A 12,106-nucleotide genomic window follows, 5' to 3' on the forward strand; every position below is an offset into this window, starting at 1 on the left:
GCCGTCTGAACATAGCCTTAGATTATCTTTGCATCATCTAACGCTCACTAAAAGTGACACTGGTGAATGTAATCTTAAGCAAATTTTAAACGGATATCCATTTTTCATACTGAAAATTCACTTTGTTTTATTTATAATTTTATTTAGATGAAACGGTACAGAATTTTATTACCGAACATTTATTGGAACCATAACTTGAAAATAATTATATAATAAATAAGTCTTAAGCGTGCAGAATTTTTAGTCCAGCGAGCGAATGTGTGAAAACAATTTAAATTTTGTATGTTTTGTTTCACCACAGGCTGTGAATGTGTACGCACGAACTAGATACATATGCGTGAGTGGCAAATATATACACTGCTGTTCAAAAGATTGAGGTCAGTAAGATTTTTTTTAAAGAAATTAATATTTCCATGCGCATTACATTGATCAAAAGTGACAGTAAAGACATTTATAATGTATTATTTCAAATAAAAGCTGTTGTTTAGAACTTTTGATTCATCAAAGAATCAGGGTTGTCATAAACAGCACAACTGTTTTCAGCATTGATAATAATCAGAAATGCAGCTTTGGTTGTGCATAAGAGACATCCTTCAAAAACATAAAAAAAACATACCAACTTTTAAACGCTAGTGTAAGGCATAATGTAAAGTCATGATTTGTTTCAAAAATCTTTTGTCAAATCAGCTTAGGTTCACAAATGTTGTTCAGATAACATACTTTTTTGAGTTTATTTTGAATAAACTAATCTTTTTCTTTGTATCAACTCAAATTTTTCATTTAAACGAACTAAACATTTTAAGACTTACTTTAAGTTAAACCAACAAATAATTTTTACAGTGCATCAAAATGCTTTTGTGTCTGTTATGATGCAAAATAGATTTGACAAGAAATATTGTATATTTTGACAGTAGAATGACGCCAGAGACATAAAACCAGGCCAGCTATTTAGAAATAATCGGAAAAAAAGAAAGAAAAAAGAAACAGTTCCCTGGGACAACGTTCAATTACACAATAATATTTGACTGCGGAAAGACCAATCAGAATCCAGTATTCCACTGAGCCGTGTAATAAATACATTTTACTGTTTGAAACCCAAGCCTCCTCCATGAACGTCATGCTTAATCTATTTTTATGAATGCGCTTAGTGACCGTCCTTAAGAAACAGCCCTCTCACGGGCTGCTGGGGCCACTGGATCATCTTGATACCCATCAGCAGGATCTGTCCTACAGGAATAATCTCAGCTCACCCTCACCCTGAGAACAACACTCGCATGGTCATGTGCCAAATGTGTGTCAGTGTGCGTCAATTCAACACATGAACCTACAGGCCAACCCACCCACACTTGTACATATCGTATACATAGTACAGCACACACACACTTACAGAACAGTCCTCAATGTGTCTTTTGGTATTAAAGCAAATGTTTTGTCCTCGTTAAGGTGAGAGGCAGTGTAATACGGGAGCCAAAAGGAAAGAACAGATAGACAGAAAAAAGGGGGAGACTGTGTGTGTGTGTTTGATGGGCCTGCTGTGTTAACGAAGGCAGTAGCCATCTGCTAGTGTAAGAAAAGACAATTTGCAATCTGTGCATTTGGAGAAGTGACAGGAAGTAATGAAAACAGGAATGCAACACAAAGGACATGGAAACTCATTATAACACATACACAGTCTGCGAAGCGTAAGTGTTGGACCACGCACACTTAAAGGATACATGCCCTTACACACTTACTCACACACAAACACGTCAGTTTTGAATCATCCGTGCTGTCTCTATGGTAACTACCGCCAGCAGTCATGGCAACCGCGTAACAGTTGTTAAAAAAAAAAAAAAAAACACGAGCTAAACTATTATTACGAGCTAAATTACTTCTGACCGCCTACCAACACGACCCAAGCACGGCTAACATTAACCAGAAACATTAACCACAAAGCCAGCGGCTGCCGGGAAACACAACTTGGCACAACATGTGACATGAAATAACATGTGCTATTTAAATACATTATACAGAATGGTAAAAATCTGAACTGTACAAGTCGTAAAGTGTCATATAAAGCATTTTATACAATTCTGTCTTGTACGCAAAAAACATTTGTGTAAACTGATGGAGGCTGACCTTATTCACCTTCCCACAGAAAACAACCACAGCTCAAACCAGACATTTTTTGGATCAAATAATAATAATAAAAATGCAATATGAGTGCGCTTTAAAAAGCCACAGACTTGCGGCCGCTTGGCCATACGGGTCGAAATACTCCATTTGCCTCAAACACAATTCCAGGCTGGTTTGGATGCATTTTGTTTGGGGATTAAGACCATGATGTTCAAACTGCAACTAAGAGATGATAAAAATCTATAATTATTATAAATAATGACTATATACAATATATATAGTCATTTTCATGACAAACGTTCCCTTTACAGTGATGGTCACAGCATAGAAATAAAAAAAAAAGTAGTGTTAAGCATAATGTTTGTACAGTATGTGTGCAAGAGAACAATCATAGAGCTTCTTGGGAATGCAGACATGTTGAGCCCTGTTATGAATATTATCAGATGACTGGCTGTGGTAACCCTGAGGCCGGACACACACATACGCGCAAGTCTATCGCTCTCTAATAGGGTGAACACACACATACAGGCTCTTACACGCATGGAATGATGCTGTTGAGACACCAGAAACACACAAACACGAAAGACATCAGCAGTCTTTAATGAGGCTGTTTGCTTTACGTCAATGTCTCTGCTTGTTCACACTGAATTACTCTGCTTCTCCTTTGGGAGGCAAAAACCTGTCCTGTGTGTCAAAACTGTTCAAAATCAGAACACGATCGTAATTTTTTCCATTTCTTAATATTCACAACAAAACTACATTTAAAATGATAATTTCTGCAAGCTAAATACATACATATAGTTCTTGCAATGTTCATGTGAAATAAATGTGTGATTAGAAAAGAAAGTGACATTAAACACTTCACACAGTGACAACAATGTTGTCTCAAATCACTCACAAACCACTAAACATAGATGCTTCTATTGTTTTTTATGTATTTACATAATATTTAGTCCATTAGATTTACATTAGATTACATTAGAAATGTAAATGCATTTTGTATGTAATATATTTATAATATTAACAATACTTTGGCAATGCAAACCTTTATCATACCAATAAATATTTTAATTTTGAATTGTAGGCTACTTCATAGTTCACTGGCCAAAAAAAAGAGTGATAGAGCCATCTAGTGAACAGAAGGTGTATTACAACTTGAGAAACAGTTGCAAACATTCTTGTCATTCATGAAATTTGATAAAAAAAATAGGGAGTGAAGTGGGATTTTGGAACAAAAGCAATGATGGACAGATCTCAAGCAATCCAAGAGCAAGATCAAGCTGTATCTGATTCAGGTGACATATTGGATCATCAATTAGATTTGCCTTGGTTTAAATGTTATTCTCACTGAATCTCCGGAATATGACAGAAAGTAATCAGATAAACGCATAGTGGTATGATCCAGTGTGTGTGTGTATACTTATAGTATAGTTTCACAATTTGATATCAAATGAACTTTGACCTTATACACCACAGCGTGCTTGTGCAATTGTTTATGAACAGCAATAACACACACATCTTGTCACTGTCTTATCCAGTAGCCTCAGCATCTGTTGCCCTGAGCGTTTATGAGCTGATTTAATCTGGACCACTCTCTCCCATTGCCCTCTTTCTCTCTTCTCCCCTGCCTCACTTCATTCTATCGCTCCTCAATCTCTGAACCCAAACTGCTATGCTGCTGTGCTATCGGTCATCGGGTTTTATTGTAAGGTTGACATTCTCTAAGAAACACAAAAACAAGGCAACATTCTGTCCTGTTTCCCTCAATACTTTCTCTCTCTTCATCTTCTTGGCTTCAGACTGTGTACTACCCTGCATAAAGTGTCTTCTCTTTCACTCTGAGACTCTCTCAGTCTCATTTACAGCAGAGAGTTCAGGACAGCGACCCGGGAGACAGAGGCGCTCTGTGATCCGTCTAAATTCGAGGCTTTCCGTACACACACACGGACACGCACACTCACACTCACATTAACGCACACTAATTCTGAAGAAATGCCTTGCACTGCCTACTTTCATTCATAGATTTGACACCAATATGACGTGACTAATCACATGCGGAACAGTGTTATTTTAGTATTATTTATATATTATTATTACTATTATTCATATTTTGAATTAGCTTTTTATTTTATTTTTTTTCCATCTAATATTTATATTTTGTTTTATCTTTATAACAATTAACAAAAAAGTATTTTTAATTTTAATTCTGAGAAGAAAAATACTGAAGCTACAGCAGGGGAAAGATTATAAGTTCATTTTTATTCGAGTTTATCATTACATAAACCTATCATATGGCTTCAGAACACTTGGAATATAGTGTACAATTAATATGGATTACTTCTATGAACATGTTTTTTTTTTTGACAGCTGCAGTCCCCATCCATATCCATTATATGGAAGAGAGGAGAGTAAACATTCTCATAAACTTCTCCTTTGTGTTCCACAGAAGAAAGAAATATGATTTGAACAAACATGGGGGTGAGAATATTATTATTGATAGAATTTTTGGACTAACTTTCTTTAAAGACATTTATTCACCATACAACCATTATAACATGTGTAAAGCTTCCTATACACACAGTGGTATTGTTAAGCAAACATTCCGCCAACATCAGTTTTAATAAAGCTTTGTGTATTAATTAAACACTGAGCCTGAGGGAATGACAATACAAAACACACACAAACATGCACACACACACTGTAGTGGTGTGTATTACCACAGACGCATGGTCACCACACATTTGCGAACACAAACAATCAGACAACTTCCAACAATAATCTTTATTCTATGAATTTACTCATGCAAAAGCATAAAAACACAGATTTTCCTTACTTTGACTCCCTCTTGTGGCCATACCATGTGTTTATTACCACTGCAGCATTCTACTTTCCACAGTGAGTGGGTCTGTGGGTGTGTGTGGGTGTGTGTGTGTGTGTGTGTGTGTGTGTGTGTGTGTGTGTGTGTGTGTGTGTGTGTGTGTGTGTGTGTGTGTGTGTGTGTGTGTGTGTGTGTGTTTTCAAGTGCTGAAGAAATCACATCCCACATTATTATATAATCTGCTCTCTCTTTTTCTCTGTTTCTCTTTCTCTCTCTCTCTCTCTCTCTCTCTCGGTTGAAAAGTGAGTGAAATTAGCATACGTGAGGCTGTAATTAGAGTAATTTAACACCAAATCTGTTAAAGCAACGACACATGATCTCACTGTCATCAAACATGCCATTTTAGTTTTTATCCAACACAGAAGAACCACAATTTCCATTTTACACATGTGGGCTGCAGGAATAACGACTGAAGAAATTATAGAATTGTAGATAAAAGATGCCTTCATTTTATCTGGTAAAGACTTAAGAGCTCAAACTGTTGCATTAATATGAGTGTGCGGATATTTACTATGTTCTCCTGCAGAAATATTTCCCAAACGTGTGGAAAATTCACTCATGAATTTTTCAAAAACAGATCCAGTTATACTGAAATTTCTACTGTTCAGTGTCATACAGGAGATGCTACCATTATAGCTGTGGTTTCGCTGCAGTGGAAAGCAAGACAGATCGGACAGGATTGTTTATCAAACCAATACAATTACAGGCAACATTCAGAGCCAACCGAAACTCTATTACGACAAATCGGCCAATAGGACGTCAGAATGATTCAGTATGATGTCTCACAACCTCTGGTTGTCATTTCAAAGATCCTTCAGCAAATCTTGTTTCAAGAGACAGCTTCATTCCAACTACACTCGCACAACTATAACAAAATATACAGCTAAACACTCAAGTGTGTGTGTGTGTGTGTGTGTGTGTGTGTGTACATACAGGGTTCTCACATCTTTTAATCAATGAATTTCCATGACTTTTCCATCATAGCGATTTGTAAAAAACATTTTAAAGAGATCTCAAAGAGAACTCAATAAGAGTGATTTATAGCTAATGAAATAATTATATTATATCACGTTTAAGATTTATTTACAATTTCCATGACTTTTCCAGGTTTGGACATCTCTCTTTTTTAAATTCCCTATATTTCCAGGTTTTCCTTGACTGTGGGGACCCTGTACATATTGTTTAAGAGCCAAAGGCAAATAAATGCATGTGCTCAGAACACGGCAACAGACAGGAAAGTGAGATAAGCAGGACTTACGTTGATGAGCTCGATCTCCCAGATCTTCTTGACAAGCTCCATGGAAGTGTAGCCGTTGATGAGGAAAGATTTGGTGTAGTCTCCCAGCTCCAGAGACTCCAGCCATTCGGCCACTGAAGTAGGATTATTTCCATCGTAACCAATGGGCCGCACCTTAAACACGGAAACAACCCGTTAAACATATCAGCAACCAAACCAGAGGCTGGACACAGTCTGGGTTACGAATATAGATGTCCAATAACAGGAAATGTTGTTATTCCACGCTGGAAACACCTGTTTGGAGAACTAGTGTGAATTTCAATTCTGCTCCACATTGGTTTGGTGCTGGTCTAGCAGATAAATAAGGGAGAAACAAGCTAACAAAACAAAAAAATATATATTTTTCAGGCAATCATTCCCATATTTATTGATAAAATAACATATACTGAATACACCGCAAAAGGCTTTGGATAAAAGCATCTGCCAAATGCATAAATGTAAATGCAGAGAAGCTATCAGCTAAAGCAGCGTTTGAAAGCGCTGACTGCAGATGAAAAAGTTTTTCTCTTTTCATAGTGAGCTCTCATATCTCTCTCTTTCAGACACATACCATTTCCTGTCCTTAATCTTAAATTCAACTTCTTTTCAAAGGAATCATTTTCATTTTGAACCTAAAAATGAAAGTTGTCATCCTTTACTTTTCCATATAATTCAGATCAATGGGGATTCGGGCCGTTGAGCTCCAAAATAACAAAAGAAGCACCATAAAAGTTTCAGAATTAGTAGAAATTTATAGTGAATAGTGACTTAAATTGGGTCTTTTAGTAGCTCAGGTTAATTTTATGGTGTTTTTTGTGGAAAAGAACGCCCAGAATATTCTTTAAAATATATTCTTTTGTGTTCCACTGAGGAAATAAAGTAATGCAGGTTTGAAACAATGACAGAACTGTAATTTTTGGGTGATCTACCCCTTTAAACACACCCCTCTCCGCTCATGTTTGAGGTTTTCACATCAGTTTGAACAAAAGCAGCTTTGCACATTAATGTGTGTGTGCAAGTACATGCGTGTCCTTTCTATCTTATCAGAACACATAAACATTCCCCTCTGCGGGGTCCTTTCAGAGATTGTGAAGGAGAAAGGGAGCGCAAGGTTGTTTGGGACACAAGTGAGATTTATTTGATGTTGAGTCGCCTGCACATACACACACACTCTTATATGGCAATACCAGAGGCTTCGCTGGATTACTCTGGAGGGGGTCTTAAATTGAGCACTCTTGGGGGGAGGGTGCACTCTAGGATGTGTATGTGTGATAAATGTGGATACCATGTAACCTCATTTAGTAATGAAATCCATGACACACACATGTATCACATACAGAATTTCAATGCTTTATTGGCGTCTATAGTTCCATGAAGAATCTTTAACATCCATGGAATCTTTCCACTGCATATAAGTTTCTTTATAGTGGGAAAAGGTTCTTTAGATGTTTAAAATATTCTCCACATTAAGAAAAACTGTTCACTGAAAGGTTCTTTTGGCTAATGAAAAATGGTTATTCTATGACATCGCGGCAAAAACTCTGAGTGAACTCATTACATATCGTAGCATATCAACCCATTACATTTGCAAACACAGCGTGAAGCCCAAGTATATCATTTTTGGAGCTTAACAGCAACTGGTCACTATTTGTAAAATCCTGCAGGTTTGGATCTAGGTAGGATCGGTGAGGGAATGTTAAATTTGTTTTAAAAACAAATTTGGTTCTGAATGCATTGTTAGCTGATATTTTTGGAGCTGGAAGCACCCTGTGAGAGCCCTAGGAGTCCCTGATGTCTGTACTCACCCTGGGTAGCAGGCGAATAGCCTGAAGAAGTCGCTGTCTGTGGCCAGAGTTTAAAATCCCGATCTCCAGCAAGTCCTGGTCCTCCACAACATTACTGCCCTGCAGTACAAAAAAAAAAAAGTTACAAATCTAATAAGCTGTACTACTATAAGGTTCACTGCAACATGTGTTGAAGTAGTAACAAACAAATACAATAATAATTGTTAATATTATCAATAATAATACTACACTAAAAAAAGTTATTTGTTTTACTATAAAGGTGCACTGCAACAATAACAATTAATAGCAAAAACAAATAAAATATTAATAATTATTATTATTATTACATAACATTACTGTCCTGCTGTAAAAAAAATAAAATAGAATTGTATTACGATAAAGGTGCGCTGCGACAATGTGTTGATGTAGTTACAAAACATTTAAATAAACAAATTAATAATAATAATTTGCTATATATTGTGCACCACAACAATGTGTTGAAGTAACAAAAACAAATAAGCAAAGAAAACAAATAAATAAATACATAAAATAATAATTCATTAAAATATTATTATAGTTAGGCAGTTATAGTTTATTATTAGGCAGATTCCATCTAGTTTACATGGACAGATAAATAAGGCATAAGCTGCAATTTTGTCTAATTAAAAAAATTGCCCTCTTCAGTTTGCACGAGCACGAACCCAATCAGAGATCCATAAGGCCATCAAACAGTATTCAAATCAACAACCCTCAACTTGATGTGCACAGGTGCAAGAAACACATGCTGTCACTCACTCTCTCACACACACACACCTGCTGTTCATGCAGAGTTTCACCTTTAATGACCTTTCACTAACTCCAATCAGACCAATCAACCTCCTATCCAACAGGGCCAGAGATCTGAAAATACACACTATACCTAACAAACACACACCCGGCTTCCCTTTTATAGAATTAATAGTATCGCATTTCCACCATGTGATTCGCCCATCTACAGAACAGAAACAGGACAGACACAGAGACAGACAGACAGACAGACAGACAGACAGACAGACAGACAGACACACACACACACAGAGAGAGAGAGAAATACAAGGTGTATGAAAACATGCAGGCTATGATGTGTCTGTATCACTTCACAAAGCTGATAACCTTGGTGATCCAACAACTCAAGTATAATGTATAGCTGCTCAAATCACCTCTGAGCACCAGCATCTGCTCCATTCACAGCAATACAATCCAGACCAGAGTAATGGCACTCGGAGTAGATTTAGATTAATTGCAGGTGTCCCAAAACATTACTAATCAATCACAGCACAGGCCTGCTGAAAGCTCACTGCATACTGTATACTCTCTGCCATTTTTTAAACAGCACAGTATGCATTATGCAAAGATAAATGTTTGCAAAAGTATTATCCTTCATTGCTGTCACATTACACACTGCATGTTTAATTCAGCAAGCAGCATTAAGTTATCATCTTGGAAATTAATACATGTTCAATACAAGCTTGTGTTAAATGTCTCAACTCTTTGCAGTTTGATCAAACAATGGGTCAAAAAATGTGTTTAAAATTAGAGTTGATAATTCCAGTTTCTTTGCAATTCAAAGGTCTAGTTGAGTCCATAGCATTTTGGGAAACAATATTTCATAAGCCCCTTTCACACAGCGCTTTGAACCCGGGAAATTGCCAGAGCGCCTTCTGTGTGAACGCAAACTCGACCTGGGATTTATGCCGGGACTGATGCCGTGTTGGGGACCTAGTAACATTGCCGTGTTCAGACCCGGAACGCGCGCTGTGTGAACAAAAGCTGTAATAATGCCGTGTCGTAGTGATGACGCTGAAGCCGGGATCGTTCGCCAGCTGTGAAACGGTACGTAATGCGCAATTTTATGATCGAATCAGAGAAAAATGCACAAGCTCATAAGCAAACTTAAGACACTGCTGAGATTACAAGTCACATCGATGTCACGTGTCTTTACGGGATTTTTACGGGTTGTGTGTGAACGTACTCTCTGATTCCGGAAAATCACTGGCAGTATGAATGACCAAAATCAAACGAACCCGGGTCAAATCCCGGGGCACTTTATCCGTGTATTTTCCGGAATCTCTGTGTGAAAGGGGCTATTAGTGTGTTCTGCAAACTGGAATTTGGAAACTGCACAGTATAGATACTATAGTACTAATTTCAGCATTTACTGTATGTGTAAAAGTAAAAGTGCTGCCTAAATGTTACTGTTATAGATTAATGTAATGTTTAACATCCTTAAACAATGCATTAAGCTGTTTAACTGTTCTCTGTGTTTATTTTTTTTTTATTTTTTTTTTTTGAAAAGCACTTCTCTTTACACTGCCTTTAATTTATGAATGAAAGTTCAACATGAAATAAGATCAATGAGTGAAAAACTTATTTAAGGGGACTTTTTTTATAGGAATTCAAAATTCAGGACAAGTAAAAGCGTGATTAATTGTTCACCCTCATTACCCAACCTACTGTACACGACCTTCATTATGCTATGCAACACAAAAGGAGATATTATGAAGAAATGTTTTTGTCCATATAATGAAAGTGAATGGGAGCTAAAACAACATTGGACCACATAGACATTCATTTTATGAACAAAACAAAACAACATTTTCTGTTTCACAGAAAGTCATAAAGGCTATTTTTGGAAGGAAAACCCCTTTAAATGACCAGAAATAGGAAATGGAAAACTGTGTACTACTGGCTTTGTGATGCTAAAATACACAGTAATACAACTTCATATTTACACATGATAAACTGCCACACCATTCTCATCAACCAGTCTGTCAATGACTCACACAGAACCACAGTGACATCCACCTAATGTCCTCTAAAAGATCTCCAGGTATGTACAATAAAATAAGGTCTTCCTGAGGGGTGGAAAAAGTTTATTTTAATATCAAAAGATATTATCACAAAATAATAATGTCATTGTGTGAATGTTCTAGCATCCAAACAGTGTGAAGGATACAACAGCACATAAAAGAAACGTACACCATCTCAAACCCTCAAAGTTCAGAGTAAGATAAATGACCAGCACAATGATGCTGAATTGTTCATCTCAAAACTCCCAGAGGTCCTGAAGCGAGGGACCACTATCATCTCTCCGCCACTTAACTCTCTCTCTCTCAGGAAATGCGGTTGCCTAGCTCTTTCAGACTGAGGGCACTGTTGAAATTTTACTTTTTAAAATTACACATTGGTTCCAAATAAATGTTTTAGGCCGGCGCTGTTTTCACGGTCTTCCTAATACCGAGGGAACACAGCGACTATGCACTGCAGTTCGTCCTTTATATCAACTTTATTTGAAGAAAAAGAAAAGCAATAACATTCAGAGAAACTTTACAAGCCTAGCAAATCAGAGAGAAGCAGCAGACTAATATTAATTGTATCTGAAGGCCTTTCAGAAGCTCCGTCCTACAGAGACCAGAGGCAGAGAGAGTGTGTGTCTCCAGATGTCCCATTCATCCGGAGGAGATGCTTTAGCTAGAGGAATAAAATTACATGGTAATGAACTGCTGACTGGACAGTTTTTTTTATTAATTTTTTTATGTTAAAACACTTTAACATAAAAAATAAATAATCTCAGTTTAATGCACAGAGACAACATTGGCTCAATCAATGACAGGAGCTTGGGGTGGGACTATCTGTTTGGCTGACCAATGGCAAAGTCCTTTTAGGCAAGTCGTGCCACTCGGCCGCCATCTTGGCAACGCCTCCGGGCAGCTATTTCGGACCAACAAGACCAGGCTCCTATCTAAATGAATGGGCAGAGAGTCAGAACTGCACTTTCACTGGTCACCGGGACATAAAAACTGCATGTATAGAAACAGCAGTAAAATATGATAAAAATCGCTGAAAAAGTTTGATGACTTTTCCCCAAAATAAGGTTTAAAACGCCTTTTTCCCCGCAGGTTATACTTTACTACGCATGCGCAAGGGTTCACAACACCAACTTCATTTACGTCTCTATCCAGAATGCCGGTGTTGTGCAATAATCAATGTCAATATTGCTCTCCATTATTTAAA

At 37.1% G+C, this 12,106-nt stretch overlaps 1 protein-coding gene across 5 annotated transcripts in view; it reads right to left on the minus strand.

Annotated features, from left to right (window-relative positions):
* The window catches only part of anks1b (ankyrin repeat and sterile alpha motif domain containing 1B), a 174,912-nt gene that overhangs the window by 30,260 nt on the left and 132,546 nt on the right, over window positions 1–12,106 (minus strand). For all 5 annotated transcript variants that reach the window (XM_082167784.1, XM_082167783.1, XM_082167782.1 and 2 more), the window contains 2 exons: window positions 8,075–8,173; window positions 6,252–6,404 (listed from right to left, as the gene is read on the minus strand). In XM_082167784.1, the coding sequence (XP_082023910.1) occupies window positions 6,252–6,404; window positions 8,075–8,173 (252 nt within the window). The remainder of the gene's footprint in view (window positions 1–6,251; window positions 6,405–8,074; window positions 8,174–12,106) is intronic.

Source organism: Leuciscus leuciscus (genome assembly GCF_965113295.1).
Source record: "Leuciscus leuciscus genome assembly, chromosome: 4".
Lineage (NCBI taxonomy): Eukaryota > Metazoa > Chordata > Actinopteri > Cypriniformes > Leuciscidae > Leuciscus > Leuciscus leuciscus.